The sequence below is a fragment of the Lepisma saccharinum genome, chromosome 15, assembly GCF_977018435.1.
Source record: "Lepisma saccharinum chromosome 15, izLepSacc3.1, whole genome shotgun sequence".
Classification (NCBI taxonomy): domain Eukaryota; kingdom Metazoa; phylum Arthropoda; class Insecta; order Zygentoma; family Lepismatidae; genus Lepisma; species Lepisma saccharinum.
This window is the reverse complement of record NC_139243.1, coordinates 58,084,650-58,106,842: the sequence shown is the minus strand read 5'-3', so window position 1 is coordinate 58,106,842 and position 22,193 is coordinate 58,084,650. Positions and strand designations below refer to the sequence as shown.

At 36.6% G+C, this 22,193-nt stretch overlaps 1 protein-coding gene across 4 annotated transcripts in view; it reads right to left on the bottom strand.

Moving 5' to 3' along the window:
• The window catches only part of LOC145999494 (uncharacterized), a 168,857-nt gene that overhangs the window by 4,902 nt on the left and 141,762 nt on the right, over positions 1-22,193 (bottom strand). For 3 of the 4 annotated variants that reach the window (XM_083136455.1, XM_083136456.1, XM_083136457.1), the window contains exon 4: positions 12,452-13,610. The exons of the other annotated variant lie outside the window; for it this stretch is intronic. In XM_083136455.1, the coding sequence (XP_082992581.1) occupies positions 12,455-13,610 (1,156 nt within the window). In that variant the 3' untranslated portion in view covers positions 12,452-12,454. Of the gene's footprint in view, positions 1-12,451; positions 13,611-22,193 lie in introns of those variants that run through there. 4 annotated transcript variants of the gene reach the window in all.

The window sequence follows — 22,193 nt, the reverse complement described above, 5'->3', positions numbered from 1 at the left end:
GGATCCCACTGTACAACAGCAATCCCACCCTTAATTGTTACCATTATGAAAACTAAAATGTGGTCTTCAAACAGGGTAAATATGTATATTTATAATTTTGACAATATTGATCTGATATGCAGTTCCCCTTGCAAGTTATGCAGCAGATTCAACTTTCAGCTAGGCTAGAATAAATGGCGACAAAACTCAGTGTACTAATGAGAGACCCCCCCCCCTTGTATATGTAAGGAAATACACGATTAGTTCATGCAATACACATAAACACTTTGAATAGATTATTTTATATATGGAAAATCACAAACATGTATGCACAAAAATAATATATGTTGATTATAAACTCTTTATTAAGTATATGACAGTTGTATTATTGAGAAACTATCTACAATAAAAGATTGGAATAATATGTTTTGAATTCCTTGCTATAACAAAAGAATATTTGTACCCGTATATACAGTATGCAAAATATGTTCAAGGTAACATAAACATGGAATACCCTGTACTTAACACCTCACGGAAAACTTGAAAATTTACTGTTGACATTAAATACTGTGCAATTAAAATTTACTTCCTGCAATCCTAAATCAGAGCTACCGAATTACTACAGATCCAATTTAATATCAAAGGATGGATTTAAGCATAATATGCACACATAAGCATCAAACTCTTATTTTCACGGGAAGTATTTATCATGATACTCCGATACTAGAGAAATTCGAGTGCACTTGACTTACACGGTATGAGCTCCATAAGATTACCATACCCAAGCCCTGTTGGGCTTGACATGGCCATGACAAAATGACTACTATACCCTGTGCATGCTGGCTTGAGAAGCCACCACATGTGTATTCTCAGATAAGCAATAATTTTACACAATTGAATGAAATTTCGTGACTATTAACCTGAAAAAATCAATACGACGATCATGACAAGTCTCTATTAATTCCTTTTGTTTGAGCTAGACATGATTACGTACAACACTATGTTTACGTGATACTTCATGTATTATCAACGCCGATGAAAATTCACAATGCTTCCTTGCAGCATATAAGTAAAACTCCAAGCAACACGTAGTTTGTTTGAAGCAGCACTGAATCTTTCATCATCCTAAGGTGACACCCACCTACCTCGCAGGTCTAACATCTCCTGGATGTCTTGCAAATGGTACCTGTCAGGCTGAACACTTCCAAATCAACAATATTCAGCTGGTTTCGTGCAGAATTTTGCACATTACACGCCGCTCAAACAGATGCGCATTCTCGCATATCCATCTTTTTACACCGACCTCTTGCAGCCCAACCCTAGCGTTGTTTCAAACGTCCCATGGCGCGCGTTGCTGTGAGCCAACTTGGCCAACGTTGGGGGCGCGATAATTGCAAATTTGTTTTCAAACAATTGTCGCCTAAAGATTGCCTAAAGATTTAACAATGACATATCATTGTAGAAAAAACGTTACATGCTTGCCTATCATGACAACTCAAAATATTTTTTTTTTAAAAAATAAAAGAACAAATGTCCCAAATGTTAAACACCATCTTGCAAGAATCACAAGAATCAGAGGTTAATGCTGCCTATGCAGATCTGCCATTTGCCAAATTTTTGCAACACTATGTGAACGATACACTTCGTGAATTCACTGCAGACACGTATACCTCAAACAATCACACCTTTTGTGTTCGATGGAGACTTAGGACGAATAATGGACTATATTTCTGAGTGCATAGTCCAAAAATCGTCATACACTGACTGAAAAATGACTCACTCCTCCACCCCATTCCATTAGCAATCTTGTTCTTTGAATAGGAAATGCACTGCATTTGTCTGATTTCAGGAACAGATCGTTTTGCCTTTGAAAACAAATGTTTAGGGTACAGAATTGAAGAACAGGAGTGATATTCAGAAAATAGTTTATGTAAAATGTATGCATCTAATATGGGACTCCCCCTTTCACAATATAGGCAGAATGAAATTACTATTGATTAATACTAATCATACACTTCAAAGCTCATGTAGCAGAAATAACATTTATCTCGGAACAATATCTGAGTAAATGAAAATTCCGAAAGATACAGTATTGGCAAAAAAAAGAAAACCTACTGGTGCAGATCTTGGATAAAAACTGATAAAGAGGAACTCTACTAGATCGATATACAGAGTGACCACTCTAAGATATGATAAAATTAAATCATAATTACTAGTTTTCAAGGCAAACTTTCCAAAAATTCAAAGGTACAAACAGATGCTATGCCTATTTCAACATTTTGCATTACCGCCTTTCATCAGCACCACACAAACACACACACATATATTAACAAAATAATGGTTCTGTGTGATTCCATTGAATCCATAAATTCTAATTTAATTCAAAGGAAAGGTATGGTATATATATTATTTAATATATTCAATTTAAGATGTAGAGTTTACATTTGCCATTTCACATACTCAGGCTTCAAATACATGTACAAACAGAAATATACTATTCTATGGAAAGTTGTTAATTGTGTAAGTATTTCAAACTCAAAATTACACAATGAACTTCATATCTTGCAATAATCTGTCTGTCAGATAGATTGTTCTGCAAAGGGCACTAACAAATAAACGTACTGAGAGAGATTTCTATTATATCTTCGATGCAGCTTTCATTTCGATCCTTCCTCGATAAAAATAAAAGTTAAACTGTGAAAAACTTACCTCGTGGTATTTGTAAATGTATGAATTATTTCGGATTTACAGAAGTTGCAATTTTTTACATAGAATTCACGCATAATTAGCCACCCTGATTTATTATAGTTGATGCGGAAAACATATATTTCAGTATGTATAAATGTTCTGAACATGTATAATTGTTACAGTGTTGTACCATCATGATCAAAAAAGGGGGGGGGTAATATAAGATTATTGGAAGTAGTCTCTTACACTCTGTCCTAATTATATTCAATAAATCTGAGGCTAAAGTAAAGTATTCATTAATGTCGTTGAAATATATATTCAGAAACTACACATGAATGCTATAGGAAGATAAAACTGGAAGTTCTTTGTATCATGCTGCACTTTCTTCTTGTGTGCAAGTCACATTTTTTCCATTTGCATTGTCTTCTGCTATGAAGTCTCACATGTATATTAAGTATCTTCATGGTTAAAATCTATGTTTATAATTAAGCAATTAAAAGTATTCTCCTTGATGTGAAACATAATATGCAAATAATATATGGAACTTTAATGTTGGGATTTATAAGGTTCTTCATTGTGATGAATACTTAGAACTGTGTTTCAACACTAGAACTGTGTTTCAACACTAGAACTGTGTTTCAACACCAATCTTTTGAAGTACTCACAATAAAATAAAAAATACAATCATACGTAGTGTTTTATTATAAAAAGACAGGATATTACATACACAGTGCAAAATAGAAAAGAAAACATAATTTTAAGGTTCTGGCAGTTCACATGACCAGTGAAATTATATGCTGATTTCTCAAGAATGGAAATTTTTTAAATATATTACATGTTATAACTAGGGACGCGAATTTTTCTTTTTATTTTTTCCTAAATTTTGAGGTTATTTATTACTACAATTCAGTGTTATTTAAAGCAAAATTCGGTGATATTAATTGAAAATTACATGCATTTTTAGGGTTTCTTCTATGCATAAGATTTTCACATTGCCTTAGTTATGGAAAATTAAGGCAAATAGTTTTAATGACAAAAATCAATCAATCGAAGGCTTACCTTTGTGAGAACTGACTAAATTTCTTGCATTTGGAAAACTATTTCACTAAATATGAAATGCTTATTGATGGATATCACCCAAATCTTTGAACACAATCATATTTCAAACCTTTTCACTCTCACAAAATAAAATTTTCAAAAATTGTTTACTTAAATTCACTTTTCAGTTTACAATAACATTGATGATTTTCCACGCACAGATGGTGCATAGTAAAAGTTCACAGTATTCACTCACCACACTTCCCATATTTATAAAAAAAAAACACCTTCTAAATAGAAAGACAGCAGTCCCCCCCCCCCCATTCACTCTAATGGAATGATTGCTTTAGCAAAGGCTTCCACAGTTTGAAGTGTGATTTGCACATTGTCTTCTTTCCTTCTCTTAAGCTTCACGAAGCCTTCGACGACAGAAAGTTGCCGGTTTCTAACACTCACTTTGTTCTTGTTCTCGGGCCTCTCCGACGGCGTAGTGGTAATGTCGCCACCTTGTAATTAAGCGGTCCCGGGATTGATACCTGGTGGAGGCACCACAGTGGTCCGGATTCAACAAACTTTAGGTCCAGTCCCGATTAGCCTTTATGTGCATAAAGTGTACATGAAACAGCCTCTCACTTCCATTGTGCTTAATCAAGGAATCCTTCCGCTCTCATGTTATTTTGCAATTCAGTGATTACAAAATAATACAAGTTCTATCTTAAGCATAAAGTCTTTCAGAAGCAAACTATGCATTCACTGCTGAACTTGGGATGCTGCGGAGTACACCACAGAAGGAAACGGAAATAAGATACTGCACAAATCGTGCAGCTGCAGTGATTCTGACTGACTGAAATTTCCCTATGAATGTCAAAAAATCCATCTGACCTCAAAATACAGTTTTGTGTACACACATACAACCACATCCCTATGCCCCTCCTCACACAACAGGTGTTTCTCCCTGAAATTTTCCCCGTTCCTACGAAACTTCCCTTGTGAGATGATCCCTGTGGCAAATTCAATTTCAGGACGAGGTCAAGGCATTGTCGGAAATTTCTGTGCCAAACTGCATTACAGCATTACAGAATTCTTCAACATGCATAAAACAATATATTCATTCTGATTCACTCAGAGTAACTCTAAAATAAACCCAAACTTGATTACAAATTCAGTGTGATCCAAAAGTGTGGAACCACCCATATCATTTCATCAGCTATCACTGTACATGAATGGAACCATATGAAGTAACTGGAAAACCACTTCCATCATCCAAATCTAATATCTTGAATTCAACTTAACTTCTTCAAATGAGAATAGGGGAAATGAAACACCAAAATGAAGTGAAATTTTCTGGCAAAGAGAATGATGAAATGCATTTAACAATGTCTTTAATCATTTTAAATTTACTCAATGTTAAGGATAAAGACAGCCATTGTTATGTGCATGCTATTCATTAATGTTTGTTTCTAGTTACGCAGTGAACCAATATGCCATTGATCAAAGAGCACATTGATGCTACCTTACATTGTGGTGGACAGTTCAAGGAAAGTTGCAGATCTCTTCAATTGCAGACATACTGAGAGGTGGCTGGCCAATTGTTCATAGCGCAGTAGTCAAACTCATTCAGAAATTGATGCAAAAGGAAAGTGTTTGTGGTCACTAAGAAGCAGCAAGCATGGTTTTAGCAATGCTTGAGAAAAAAATTCTATAGGAATGCTCATATTGTTGATATTGAGAAGCACATCTAGGAGAAAAGTCAAATAACGAAAATTAAATTCATCAATTTTAAGTTCACATTAAATGTTACAATATTAATTTTTCTCAGTGCATCAGCTGTGGGTGAGAGAGAGATCCTCTTACGAGCTACATCAGTGGTTTCTAAATATCATTTTAACATGTTGTATTATGTAATCTGCTAAAAAGTGATCCTGTGTACACAGGTGACAATATGCACAGCTCAGGCCAATAAAATCCCTATCCACAATGTACAGTGGGAACCATTCTAATTCCCGGATGATGGGGAGGGAAGCTTCTCCTTCCAGCAGCTGTCGTTGCAAGGCTGTCGCTGGCGACGAGCCACGTCAGGTGGTTCTACCTGCCTGTTACGTTACACCAGGAATCGCCCTGCATGGAGGTCACAAACCCCAACTGCAAAGGTTGTGGGAAGGAAATGGAAAGGTGTTTCAGATGTATTGCATGTTATGTCTGCAAGGGGGATATGTGTATAGTAACTATCATATGAAATATCGTGCCGATGCACACTGCATTTACAGTTCGTTTCTGATTGAGGCTAAATTAGCATTATCAATTAATACAATTATATCAATTAAATAGAGGGCCAGTCTTCCCGAGTTCCAAACTATAGATGCATTTTTAAAAACATCAACGTGTTTTGACTAAAGTGATAACAAAAACAAACAAAGAACCTGGCAAAGGGTTTGAAAAAAGCAAGGGAATTGCAAGGTTAGTGGCTTTATTAACATTTTCACCCATCTCACTCTATATACGCTTTCATGTGAATAGTGGTGATATAATTTCTCAGTTTGAATTCTCCCTTTCTCCCTATTTAATTCAATTTTCAGAAGTGCGATTTTTATTAGCACAGATTATTGACCTAGGAGTAAAGAAAGATATATGAAAACTTGCAAATATTACTTCTTGTTCTTTTTTTATTGCAATCTGTGCAGTGTGTTGAATAGAAGGATAAAAATATTATTCAAATTCTTAAAATATGTTCAACTTATGGCTACTGTCAAAATCTTCCACATTTACACTGAGGTAATAATGTTCCCACAAGCACAAACACACATCAAGTTTTGTTTGCATATCAAGGAAGTGTGGGGCGTTACCCCCACACCCCCTATACGCCTTCATGGCGTGGTGCTATGCACAGGGGAGCACTTTACCTTTACCTTTACCTTTTACCTACTCTGAAATACACATTGTAGAAAACGAAAAATGACTGACTCCCTAAAGCAATGAAACAAGTCACTGGTTGGACTTGAATTTTTATCACTCATTCTAATTGCTTGTGCACATAGCTAGATAAATGCAAATAATTTGTATACATGAAGGCTAAACAGATTTTTTGGCATGATCTGTAACATAATATTATACATTCATTGCTTTCTATAATCAGTGTCTTTCCTAAGGAGCAAAGGGTGGGGTTTATTGACGTTTTAATATGTAGACTGCTATTGCTATAGGCCCAAAGCTACACATGAGGATTTGACTGTTCGGGGGAGGGAGGGGACACAATTTGTTTCCAGTAACTATATTTTAAAGATGTTTACTCTGTACATCAAATGATGATAATTGCATATGTTTCTGCACATACAAACCTCAATATAAACTTGTTTATATGTGCCGTCGTGCCTAATTTGTAAAGATGTAATTTTAAACCAGTTATGTTGTAAGTTAATTATTTATTGATTTTCTATAATTTATTTCGCTTTTTGTGCCACTTTTCGCTGTTTTTCAAAGATGGGGTGAGTGATGATTACATGAAATTGATGAATGAACACTCACAAACATCCATGCCCAGGCCAGGATTCGAACATGGACCCCTGCCATCATAGCGCAATGTGCTAACCTCTCAGCCACGAGGGATGGCATGTTGTCAGTTTAAAATCGCTTGATACTTTTTCATTGTAATTCCTAATCAATAAATGTGCAGGGCCTCCCCGATGGCATAGCGGTAACATCGTCATCTCAGGTTCGATACCTGGTGGAGACACGTAGTGGTTCAGATCCCAATTTAATCTGTAATTCCAATCCACGATTAGAGTAAAATTATATGCACGTATTCATATTAACTTTACAGAAGTCATGATAATTTATTTCAATGTTTTGAGAGAGAAATGGATTATGTCTCGGGGAAGCACCGACCCCTCCACAAACATGTTATCACTCTTCTAAATGCCACTTAATATTACACGATTTTCATTAATTCTTTGTTCTGAATTGATGGACTGCGAACTTTACTTTTATTGCCTTTTAGGCCTCCCCGATGTTGCAGTTGTAGCATTGTTGGCTTGTAATCAAGGGGTCCTGGGTTCAATTCCCTGTGGAGGAACATAGTAGTTTGGATCCCACTTTAAACTGTAGGTTCAGTCCCGATTAGCCCTACTGTGCATAAAGTTTACTTTAAACACCAACTCAATCAATCAATCAACAGGGTAGGCTCTTTCCCTGGCATTCCTTACTTTTGATTTTCCACTAACAATGGAAATTTATACTTTGATATGATGACAGGAATAAAGCATTGATATGGCAAAAATGGGAGATGATAACAAAGACACTCTTCGCTTGGTCACAATTATACGAGGGTCACTATTTATATTTTGAGCCTAACAATGAAAAAACAGGAATTTGGCATTGAAAACTGTTTTATTGTTCTTCGAAGATTCTCCTTTATGGTCAATACACTTTTGCATTCGTTCGAACCATTTTTCATAGCAGTTTTTCCAATCTTCTTGCGACACCTCCATAATATGGTTTTTGAACGCATCAACGGCGTCTTCCGCCGACGAAAATCGTTGTCCAAGCAATTTATTCTTGACATTCGGGAACAAGAAGAAGTCATTGGGTGCCAAATCAGGACTGTACGGTGGATGACCCATCAATTCGATTTTTTGACTGTTCATAAAGTCGGTTGTTAGACGAGATGTGTGACAGCTGGCATTGTCTTGATGAAGAATGATCTGACGGCGTTTGATTGTTTTCCATATTTGACCGAAGACATCTGGCAAACAAATTGTTGTGTACCATTCAGAGTTGACCATTCTACGTTCCTCTAAAGGCACAGTTGCCACATGACCAGTTTTCCCGAAAAAACAGGCGACCATTTGTTTCGATGTGCTTCGAGCGCGAACAACTTTTGTTGGATTGGGTTCATCTTGAAACACCCATACAGTCAACTGCTGTTTACGTTCCGGCTCATATGCATATATCCATGATTCGTCACCTGTTACAATCTTATATACGTCATTTGAAGCACCACGATTGTATTTATTGAGCATTTGTTTGCACCAATTGACGCGAGCGTCTTTTTGAGTTTTGTCAAATTGTGTGGGATCCAACGAGAACATACCTTTATCACAGCTAAATGATCATGTAATATTTTATATATGCTGGTGGAACTAATGCCTATGGTTGCCTCAATCTCACAGTATGTCACATGATGATCTTTCAGTATTAGGTTTTGCACAGCATCAATGTTTTCTTGAACAACAACTGATTTTGGACGACCTTCGCAAATCTCGTCGGTGAGCGAATGGTGGCCACGATTAAATTCGTTATACCAGCGTTTCACAGTGGCAAAGGATGGGGCTTCATCGCCAAATGTGGAAGTAAGTTTGCACTTGATGCACTCTTGTTTTGATAATCCACGTCGAAAATCGTAAAAAATCATCGCATGTAAATGTTCACGAGTTAATTCCATTTTATTGTTGTCGGGCAAACTCCAAGGCAACATAAACAACACAAATGAAGCTATTGACAAAACATTTTAAGTACATTACGGTCAATAATGCCAGATGATTCTGTGCAAACGTCAAATCGCGCCTAACTTCAATCAGTGTTGCCAAGGCTCAAAATATATCTGATTCAAACCCACCCATAGTTTGAACCAGAGACTAGTTCAATATGTCCTTAATGACGTTTTAGATTGTGATTGATGGTAGAAACATGATTGATTATTGCAAACCGAAATCTGGTTAGCTTATTAGTGTAGAAAGCATAAAAAGTTTGTGTCATAAAATTTATTTATTAGAATAATAATACGTAAATGACAAGAACATGTTGCACTCTATCTTCTCTACATTTCTTTAAATAAATTATATTATGAGCTAGGAGAGGCATTCAAGTTAAACCGGAAGTTTTGGTTTTTCAGAATAAGGGAACACATTAGGATGGATAGAAAATACTTTTATTTATCATGTAATCCTGCTCTAAACTAATGTACTCATTACAGTGTTTCACGGGCACTTGGATACCAACAGCGTAGAAAGGTATGTCAATGAATATTTCTCGGTCATAATCAAACTGCTTGCTTCTTCATAACACATAATATATATATTCTGTGCAACAAACGTGTGAAGTGTATTTTCCAAAATTCTGTTAGTTAGACTTTAAAGTGTGCCAATAGCTAACCATCCTTCGGAGTTTCCAACTTCTATAACAATTCCAGCTAAAAGGATCTACATTTGTTGCAGTGATCATGGACACACAATTGGTGACGTCATCTTAGCGTCACGCGCCCCATCTAAATTATGCACTATATTTATTCCATATTCTAACACTCTTGTGAGTCTCCTTCTCTAAGCTCCCCAGGAATCTAACCTAGGCAGTTTTTGAAAATGTCCAAACTGACAAAAATTTATAGCTATGTGTGTGAAGGTTTGTTGGCAGAAATTTGCTCCCAGAAAAGCAAATTCAGTCAGGATTTTAAAGTAACGAGTAACTGCAAGTAGTTACTTTGTGAAACGATAAACTGTGCCTCGGGTTACGTTTTCGGGTAAGGAACATGGGCGTCGGGAGGGGTCTGTGGACTTAAAACAATTCAATAAAACAATTCAATTCTATATTATTTCGACTATAGATGGCCTCAGCCCTCCCCCCCTTCCCTCTCCGTCACAACAAAATTCTGGCTACGCCCATGGTAAGGAGTTCAATTGATTTACTCAAAGTTGTTTTTTTTTAAGTTAATAGTTATGTGTATACATTTGGAATGTGGGTTATTTTGGATGATGTGGATTTTCAGGCTCACTTTCAATTTCGTGTCTATTTTCATGTGAGTTTATTATAATATTTGAAAATGAATGTTCACTTTTGAGGATAAAGACGAGGAAAGGCTGCCTTCAGTTCAAGCATGTTACATGTTCTACGAGGTTTAGCTTATATGCAAATAACATCGTTACTCTTTAAAGTAATAAACTATGCAAATCAGTTACACTCCATAAAAAGTAACTGTCTTAGTCACATTTTGGGCAAAATACTACAACTGGCTTTCTTTTACGAAGTAATTTTACAAAGTCTGAATGCAACAAGCACTTGATCTGTCTGTAATCTGTCTATACGTGGGAGAGGCCATTTTCAGATCAGTTTTCAATAATTCATTTTCATTTATGTCACACGCTTGGAAAATAGTTAACTGCATTAAAATTTATACGTAAAAATAGTCGTCCAGTGAGAATCGAACTTTTAACGAATCATGTTGATGAGTTAATAGCTCAAAATTTTGCATTTAACAAAGTTGATGAGTTATATTACGTGCATATGCATAATGTATACTTTCTTAGCTTTGTGTTTATACTATTGATAATAAAATACTTGGGACAATAATGGAAATTAACAAGCGCTTCTCAAGTTGCCGCCCCTTCCCTCCTCCTACATGGAAGGTAATTGTGTAAATTACTGTGTTGTGCAATCTGTAACCTTGCTTTCTAAACATAAAAACAAATTGATGATATTGAATATAAAGGATCATTTTCAGAAGATTCAAACTCAAGAACGAACACCTGTTTGGTCTACTGGCAGATGAGTTATCATCTTGACCTGACATTGCGCACTGTGGTGATGATTTATTATTGTGTATATATATTTTTTAAAAAAAAAATAATCACATGTGCTTTAAAAGTAATAAATACTTCACTTGTCTCGAAACACTTACGAATGAATTACTCCCTATATATTTCCTTTGGAGAATGCTCTTAGAGGAGTGTTGTGAGCATGCAAAAACTGGTTTTGCAGCTTGCTTGTGATTAGAAGTGCACCAGGTGGGGGTGGGGAGAGGCTGTTCATTGCCGACACCACTTGGCTCGTACCCAGCGACAGCGTCCTACCTGTCTGCAAGGAAAAACTTCACCGCTGTCTGGGAATACAAATGATTCCCACTGTACAGGTTAAAGAGCCTGTTATGACAGCTTCCATCTCTGTTTTGTACCTTGGATAAGGAATAAGCATAAAAATTGGTTTGTCAGTTAAAAATCAAATATCGGTATTATCTTTCAACTACTGGTGGCATGTTTGAAAGCATGGATGAGATCCCTGCTGGATATAGAGACGTTCCTCCTGATGTGCAGACAATTGATTCTGAAATGCAGATGTCAAAATCCTGAAGCATGTGAGATGTGCACAGAGTCAAGAGATTTCTATTTAAAAATCCATTTAGAAATACCAATGTTTGCAAAACTTCCTTAATGAATTCTGTTTGGTGTGTAATCTCCTCACATGCATAATAACTTTATGTTTGCAGACAAAATATTTGATTCAAATTAAACAATTAATAGATTTTGTTTCAAGTGTGTCCCCATATGTACCCTGAAGTTATCTTTACAGGAAAAATCTTGTCATAAATACAGTTTCTCTTTGAGATGAAACATCCTTGTATGTCTCTATTAAACTTATCATTCCAGCCAAAACAATTGTTACAAATTGAACAATTGAAAAGCTTCTCTCTAGCATGAATGCACATATGCGAATTAAGACGTCTTTTATTCCCAAAACATTTGTTGCAAATTGAACATTTGAAATATTACTCTTGATTGTCAAGCTTCATGTGTACATTAAGTGTACACCTCCAGACAAAACATCTTAGCAAATTGAAAATAGGAAAAGCTTCTTCGTACAGTGAATGCTCACATGCACATTAAGTCGGCTTTTAGGAGAAAAACCTTTGTTGTAAATTGAACAGTTAAAGGCTTTTGAGTGAACATTCATATGTACACTAAGATCTCTTTTAGGGGCAAAATATTTATTGGAAATTGAACAATTTGAAGGGCCTCTCTTTATTGTGAACCTTCACATGGTCCCTAAGATGTTCTTTACGAGCAAAATCTTTGTTGTAAATTGAACAATTGAAAGGCTTCTGTCCAGTATGACGTCTCACATGCTTATTAAGATAACCTTTAAGGGCAAAACTTTTGTTGCATATTGAACAATTGAAAGGCTTCTCTCCAGTATGACGTCTCACATGCTTATTAAGATGACCTTTAAGGGCAAAATCTTTGTTGCAAATTGAACAATTGAAAGGCTTCTCTTTCGTGTGAACAGTCATATGTACACTAAGTTGTCCTTTACGGGCAAAATTTTTATTGCAAATTGAACAACTGAAAGGCTTCTCTTTAGTGTGAACATTCATATGTACACTAAGATCTCCTTTACGGCCAAAATTTTTATTGCAAATTGAACAATTGAAAAGCTTCTCTTTAGTGTGAACATTCATATGTATACTAAGATCTCCTTTCCGGGCAAAATATTTATTGCAAATTGAACAATTGAAAAGCTTCTCTTTAGTGTGAACATTCATATGTATACTAAGATCTCCTCTACGGGCAAAATTATTATTGCAAATTGAACAATTGAAAGGCTTCTCTTTAGTGTGAACAGTCATATGTAAACTAAGATCTCCTTTACGGCCAAAATATTTATTGCAAATTGAACAATTGAAAGGCTTCTCTTTTGTGTGAACTCTCAGATGCTCATTAAGATGAAACTTACGGGCAAAATACTTGTTGCAAATTGAACAACTAAAATGTCTCTCTTGTGTGGGAACACTCATAAATGTATTATGCTCAGCTTCATGGACAAAGGTTTTCTTGGAAACTGAATCCTTAAAAAACATCTGTGGTTCATGGGTTATAAAATCACCTTTGTCAGGGAAAGTGTTGTTGGAAATGGGGGCTATACGTTGCTTTCTCCTGTTATTAGGTTTGGAACCTTCAACATGTGCCTTGCTTGCAAGGGTTTTTGTTGCAGGTTCAGCCTCTAATTTTTCATTTGTACTAATACATTCTGCAATTTCTTTTGGCTGCTCTTGTTCTCTTAAGTTTCCTGCAGACACTGGCAAATGTGGAGCTGACCTTGGGACATCTTGTATTTGTTCTTCCACCTTGTTCTTGATGACGTAGCTGAAAAAAATATGATACAAATGTAGTTTCACTTTCTGAGTAAATAATAAGAAAGACTAACATGTATAAATCAATGGAAAGAAAGGAGAGTAGAATAGACTGTTGAAGGTGACGTACATATTATTATGTAGAACTTTCAGCAAAAAAATGCAGGCTGGACCAGGATTCGAACCCAGGTCTCTGGCATTCGATGCCATTGCTCTACCACTGAGCTACTGAGCCGGCTTGACTTTGAATGAGTTTTCACTTAAAGTTCTATGTAGTAAATCTATGTGTGCCTAATTTATTTATTTATTTATTGAAATTTCCAGTACAGCAGAAGCCATTTTAAACCGGAAAGAAACAACAGTAAAACAGTACACTAGTGTTAAAATGAACACACGAAACAAGATAAAATAAAATAAAGAAATATAAATATAAACATAAACAAGTCGAGACAGTTCCAAGATAAACAGATGTGTTTCACAAAAGCATTACTTATATACAATTCTTTCTATGTTGGTGATAAAAGATGGATATGAACTGAATATATCGGTTTGGTTTGAGAGGACATTGAACTGATTTGGTAGCCTATGAAATAGTGAACGTTGAATGAGTGAGAGTCTTGGAGTTGCAGTGTGGAAAGTTTCCTTGCTCCGTGTTTTGTGTCTGGGGACTCTGAGGGAGAGTTTGTGGAGTGGGATGCTGCATCTTAGGTTTCCATTAATTATCTTATGTAGTAATTTCATATCTGCAACGTATCTGCGTGATTCTGGAGTATTTATGTTTAAGTTTATAAGCAGATCTCTCTTAGGTAGGTGTCTCAGGGCCGGCACTCTATATCGAACGATGGAGAGGAAAAAACTGAGAACATTGTCGATCTTGGAGGTATGAGAAGGGGCAGCCATGTTCCAGATGGGTGAACAGTATTCTAGAATGGGGGACACAAAAGTTTTGAAGTAAATTGAAGTTAGTTTAGAATCTATGAGGATACCTAGATCTCGGTGTTGTGTTTCTTTTGTTAGAGTGATGTCGGTGAGTGTATAATTACCTTCAAGAATGTTTCGCTTCAATGAAATTGTTATGTAAGAGCATTTCGAAGGGTTGGTGGTCAGTTTCCATCGCTTACACCATTCAGAGAATCTATATCATTTTGGAGAAGTTGCATGTCTGATGGCTGTTTTATTTCTCTCATAATCTTGCAATCATCGGCGAACATTAGAATTGTGCTTGAGATGGGGGAATTAAAGAGGTCTGTGAGATCATTCAGATATAATACAAATAACAGAGGGCCAAGAACGCTTCCTTGCGGCACACCAGATATAACAGGAAGCCAGTTAGAATTAGTTCCAGGAAGTATAACACGTTGTTGTTTATTTCTTAGATAGCCTTTCACAATTTTTAACGTGTTTCCAGTTATGTTAAATCTGTTAGCTAATTTATGCAGTAAATAATGATGATCCACTGAATCGAAAGCTTTGGACAGATCGAAGTACACAACATCCAACTGATTACGATTAGTAATTGCGTTTATGGCATAGGATTGCATAGAAGACAGATTTGTAAGGCATGAAGAATTTGGAAGAAATCCGTGTTGTGCTGGGTTAATGTAAGGGGATGTGAATTTCAGAAGTCTATTTTTTAGAACCTTTTCACAGACAATAGCAAGTGTGGAAAGGAGAGAAATGGGCCTGTAACATGTAGTGTCGTTTGCATTGCCAGATTTAAAAATAGGAATGATATTTGCTTTCTTCCATTGAGTGGGAAAGCAGCCTTCAGAGAAGCACCTATTGTATAACGTTGCAAGAGGAGTAGCTAGCGAGTGAGCTGTTTTTTGAAGGAAAATAGTAGGAATATTGTCTGGTCCAGATGCTCGGTGAGAAGAAAAGGAGGTAAGGAAGTGCAAGACTTCACCTGGTTCTGTAAAGACGGTAGAAAGAGAGTGAGAACAGATAGATTTGATAGGCGGGTGATCTAAAACATCATTTGAAACAAAATTATTTTGAAATGTTTGATTGAATAGTTCAGCTCTATCATTACCAACAGCTGAAATGCCATTGTGTGTTGCTTCCAAAGGGATGCGTTTGGTTTGTCTCCGTGAATTTATCAATGTCCAGAATCTCTTCGGATTAGTAAGGAGTTCATTTGTGACTGTGTTTACATATTCTGTGTATTTCTGTTTCGTAAGGTCTTTACTATGCTTACGAAGTGCTTTGAAAGTGTTGTGTGTGTGGGGATTGGGGAAACTTTTCCACAGCTGCCATGCTCTCTTTTTGTTGTGCAACAGATGCTGCAACTCTTTATCGAACCACGGGGGAAACTTTTTACTTTTCATTGTTTTATGTGGCACATAGTCCTGAATTAGGGCATGAATAACGTCCGTAAACAGTTCGACAGCCTCGGTCACGGACCCTTCGGAAAGCAGGTTCCAGTTGAAAAGGTCGATGGCTCGACGGACGGCGTCCCACGGCGTTTTCTTCCACAGCAGAATCTTATGCCTGGGGGTGCAGAAGGTAGCGCACAGCGACTCGTGGTCCAACTGAAGCAGATTCAAAGAGGGCGTGACGTCACAGGTTTGAAACGAGGACAGTATGAAGTCAAGGTTTTTATATTTTCTCGTATTGTACATGTTGTGTTGAAGAAGGCAAGAATAAATACATAATATTTTTTCTACTACTTAGTCAAAAAATATTCATATCTTTGCTTTAATTTTCATTAGGTTGGCCATAAAGCTTGGTACATATCAACAGTGTGACAATATGTTGTCATTGTCTCGCATAGTTACATTCATTCAATCTTCCTTTTCTTCTTTCTGTTGCAGGGTAAAAAAGAGTTACTTCAACCATATCTACTTGTGACCAGATATGTTAATTTGACTTAGGGCTGCCACTGAACAGTGTCAAAGCTCAAGGTCAACGTCCATCCTCACATGCCCTCAGCCTCTGAACTCCATCTAGGTCTCATCCCTCTCTCAGTGCTCAAGGTAGACCCCTGGTCTAAAATGAACTCACTTGTAAGTCTCTTGCAGGCTGCAGACCAATCTCTGGAAGCTGTATATTTGCAAAAGTAAAACATTCACAGTAGTCGTAATTGGGTGATGGCTCAAGTAATTCAGAAAATGATTTAGGTGTTGTATTCAGCTGAAATTTTCAGCCACACTATGTCCACTCCAATAAAATTTATTAGGCACAAATACATGTTACCTTTCAACTTTCTCTTTTTTACAATGCTTCCAATTTTTTTTTTTGATATGGTGTTTTAAGTCCACTTTATGCACAGTAAGGCTCACTGGGACTAAACCTACAGTTTAAAGTGGGATATGAACCACTATGTGCCTCCACCGGACCCCTTGATTACAAGGCAACGACGCTACCAATGTGCCATTGGGGAGGCCTACAATGCTTGTAAAGGTGAATGCCACAGAAATTACCAATTGCTTCTAAAAATATTCTCTACATATTTACAGGTACAAGTATCCTGGGTAACTGTAACAACTTTTCTCATGGGATTTCGACCAGTGCATGGGACCATGGCCACTCACCATCGTGGGAAAATTGGGGAGCTAAGAATAAGTAGCATAAACCAGTCATGGATACCTACAACAACGACTGGGGGTTTGTTGTGCTGACCACCTCTGCTGAGGCATATGGGAGTGAGACAGGCAGTCATTAGGTAGACCCTGAACCTTACGGGCTGTTGCACCACAGGTTGAGGGGGAAAAAACAACTGCATTCAACGCAATTTTTATTGGATAAAAAAGTCCAAATTAAATCATTTTGGAAGATATTATCAATGTACATTAATATTTCGATTTGGTATCTATTGCCACTGAGAGTCTCATGTTAATAATAACAGAACCTACTTTCTAGTAAGTACAAGTGCTAAGCAATTATTTTGAATATCCATATGGTTGGTTTATTTCTTATGCAGAAGTAGTAAAGCGGCCATTATCACATAGAAGGAAGTGTATTTTTGGTAAACATAGATGTAGCTGTAACAAAGCTACATTTTTGGAAGATTAGCTGTAGCTGTAGAGAAGCTACTTTTAAAGTGTAGCCTTCTGATTACTGCTAATATATTTGCTCAATACTGGTGCAGTACAAAGCACAAATAGTGACAAGAAAAAATGAAATGCTGTCTACTCTAACTTTTATATTATTGAGATACAAATAAATTATGTATATAAAAGCTCATAAAACTGAAAAGTGTGCTGCATTTGATGAAAGGATGAACCGAGATTTATAGACCAGTGCAGGTGCGAGAGAAAATGAGAGCTTTAGCTTAGACAGTCAAAATTGGAGAGGCCAGACTCAAGACTTATTACTGAACGTAAATACTGAAACCAAAAAACCTTGGAATCTTGCCACCTTTTGGTATGGTGATACTCAACTTTAGGCTAGGAAGAAGTAAATGAGTTGCTTGGTGGGGTTTACTGCCTCTGTGTTCTGTAAAAATTGTTCTTAATATGCTGAACAGTGACATATGTTGAATTATGTAATCTGCTGCGATATGATCATGTGTACAAACAACGGCAAAGGTAATAGTAGACCTCACGGCGAAGTGGGTTAGAAACCCTGTATGCTTCAGGACAGCTTTGATAAGGCACCTGAATTGTCTCGAGCTGAACCAGGAAGATGGCGATCTTTAATCCTCAAGGCCATTCTGCAAAACGAATGCCAGAAGAGGTTAGTGTGTCGATTTGCTGGGTGATGATAAGTAGATATGTTCCTGTTTTCTGTTTTCGTTATTTTACGTTGCTTTGTTACTTCTGGAATTTGAATGACGAATAGAGTGATTCGATGAACTGAAAACCAACCCCATGACAAATTGGTTAGCGTAATGCGCTTCAAAGTCGAATAGCTGGGTTTTGAACCTGGTCTTCATCCTGCCTCCACCTATCACATCTTTAATCTTTATCATCGCAATTAACGGAAACTGGTAGAACAATGGCGTGAAATAACAAAAATCTAAGTTTCGGTGTCCGCTTTTGAGCTTGAAGCATTGTTGTTTCGTCAATCAACAAACAGCAACGATAGATCGTGAGAGTGAAATGAAATAATTCTTATTTTCTAATGAATAGTAACAAGAGAAGAACGATAGGTATTCCTCGTATTTTTCGCAAGAAAACTAATTTCCAATCTGTGGTGATAATGAACTTTATTTAGTGTCCAAAATAATTTACGTTAATCCATGCACATGTCACCCATTGCGGAGGGTCTTCAGGATGGCGTAGTAATAACGTCAAGCCGTGTAATCAAGGGGCCCTGAGTTCCATACCCGGTGGAGACATATAAAGGTTTGGATCCCACTTTATACCGATTAGCCTATCTGTGCATAAAATGGACTTTAAACAAAAACCGAAACTAATTAAGAACTTATTGTAAAATGAAGAATATTTTAAGAGTATATCAAGAATGGTAACAACAAAAATGATTTTGAAAAGCAACAATACGCAAAGCACCTGAAATCCCCACTGGCTTACAACATGATACTATTCGTCATATAAGAATTATTATTTCAGAGTTCAAACTCTGATATTTGCAGAAATTTGCAGCCTTGAAATTCATTGCTACTCTCAATGATTAAGTGCTTTCTTAGCTTTGCATTGCTCTGGTTCGCTCAGTCGCTATCATTGTGTGAGCTTAGATTAAATGTGATAGAAGCTTATAGTCAATCCTTCACACAACTTTGCTGTATGCTTGCTACAGGTTTGACATATTAACATAACATTAGCGTCACTTTTCTGCCAGTTTTTTAAAATTGCGACGATGAAGATGAGTGAACATATGATAAATAGAAGATTAAAAAATAACACCAATGAGCAGGCCGGTATTCGAACCTGGGACCCCTGACGTAAAAGCATCTAGTGCTACTACTCAATCAATTTTCACATAGAAACTTACACTTACACATCTCTTCCTTACATATGTATTTTGTTTTACCTGCTGCACTTCTCTTATGGTGAATACTAACCCCTCTTTTCAGGTTTATCTCATGTTTATAGCTATTGCTTTGTAGTGAATGATACTTAGTTCTATTAAGCCCTCGCGAATCTTATTCCGAAGAAAACCCTGTTAGAGGATTACATGTGCAGTGTTATTCATAATAAGTAGTTGTATTTGTGGTACTATGAGCACAAAATCATACAAATGAAGAGCTCATATGATTAAACAGCCCGATTTGGCTATACTTAAAACAGCCCGATTTGGCTATACTTAAAACAATGTCAAGATGCCCATATGCCCCAATCGGCCATGTGTGCACACAGTTAAATCTAAAGAATCTTGAGCCCTAGTGTACAAATGAAGAATCATACAGTGTACAAATGAAGAGCTCATATGATTAAACCGACCGATTCGGCTATACTTAAAACAATGTCAAGATGTCTATATGAATCAATCGGCCATGTGTGCACACAGTTAAATCTAAAGAATCTTGAGCCCTAGTGTACAAATGAAGAAGCCTCAACAGACAGATTTGGCCATGTGTGCAAAGGCTGAATCTGTGAGATTGTTGTCTGTAATCCTGCTAAAGATATCTAATACAATACAAAATTACCTTGGACAAAGGCAAGCTGCAAATAAAACTGTTACCTGTTTTCTTCCTAATCTTTGATCAATTTTATGCCTGGGGCAAGCAATTACTTAGCTCGGAAATGCATTAGTCTATCAGACAATTTCGATCGGGAAAATTGATGCATTGCTTGCCCCGGGGCAATAAATTATGCACGCTTAGGGGCTTTCATATTCCATTATTGCTGTCACGCATGGGGGGAGAATCTATACAGAAAAATAGGCTAAAAGTGATATTTCTGTATAATTCTAGGCCTGACACATGGCATTGACTCCAATTCACTGAAAGAGCATAAAACTTCCATTAATATTTCTGTGTAATAGGAGGAATTCTTAGTAAAAGAACATTACCCCCTTGCATAACAGCATGCAAGCCTGAATCCAATTCTAAAAAGCTTTGCTCGGCAATAATATATACACAAGTAAGACTTTAAGAATATTCACTGCTAGCTGATATACAGCTGAGGTTTGATACCTGGTAAACTGTGTTATACAACAGCATAATAGAGCAAAACTATTTTATATTGGGGATCACCAGAGCCTAGTTACTGCTGTTGTCTGGGTATAAAAGCACCAGCTCAGCCACTAACTGCTGTTATAATTGTTTTGGCATATTATCCATAGTTCTGTTTTTTTTGGACCAAGAAATTTTATATAAATAAACAATAAAAATGCCAAACTTCAAATATTGCAATCAGTGCAATAAAAATATATATCTAGTTCTAATTGGGCTAGGCACCGGCATAATTGTGATCCTAAGAAATGCAGAAAGCCTACAAAAATATGCCCAAGATGCCATAAAATATTAAGCAAGGCATATTACAAAAGGCATAAGTGTACTTGTTATGTACAGTCATCAACATTGGCCTCACAGCCATCTACATCTGGTCTGAAAAGAAAGCATGAAACACCTGTTAATGCTAGACCAGCAAAGCAGCCACGCTATGCACCACCTATCCATAGCAGTTTTGCTGGCCAACTTAGGGATTACAGTTTTGTATCAGAGCCAAGATGTGACATTAAGAATTTTTTGAACAGTATAAATCCTGATATGTAGGCAATTCTAAATGCACAAAATGGCTCTTATAAGCTGTCCCTCAAATTGTTTACACAATATAAGAAGCCAAATGGCACAAAATTTACACAGCCCCACATAACAGAAACTGTACCTATATATTCAAATGCAAATTTAGACAAAATAATAAGCAGTTTGATAGAGCAATTGAATATTAAACACTCTGAATTTGCAGCAAAAGAGTCAGGATGGAGCCTATGCGGATCTCCACACAAGTTATATATTAATATTTCTGAATTCAGCCCATTACAAGGTTCTACATATCTGCCATTACCTGCCAATATTAAAAACAAAAAAGCTGTGGTTAACATAGAAAATAATGATGAGAAATGCTTTCTATGGTGTATTTTAGCTGCTTTGTATCCAGTTTTAAGGAATCCTCAGAGAATAACTTATTATAAACAATATGAACACAATTTTGATGATGCTATGGAGGGCTTAGAATATCCAATGTCTGTTCAGAATATTGATAAATTTGAAAAAAAAGGCCAGGGATATCAATGGTAAACAATTATCTATTAATGTTTTTATTTGTTCTACTGGCCGTGGCAATTGCTTGATAGCACCTCTCAGAATCAGTACACTTGATGATGATTCTGCTGTCCCGATTGATCTGCTCTTAATTGAAGGGGATGACACACACCATTACACTCTGATACACAGTCTTGAAGCTTTAGTCAGAAAACAACTAGACAAATCTAAGACAATATTCAAGTTGTGTAGAAGATGTTTGACTGTATTTGATGGTAGAAAAATGGTGAATAGTGTTTCTGAAGAGAATGCAGAAATGGCTAAAAACAAGTTAATTGAACATTTAAAATACTGTGGCAACCATAAACCTGTTCATATGCTTATGCCTAACCCAAGTAAAAATGCCAAATTCAAAAAATTTGAAGCCTTGTTGGAACACCCAGCATATATAGTGTGTGATTTTGAATCAAACCTCAAACCCCTTGC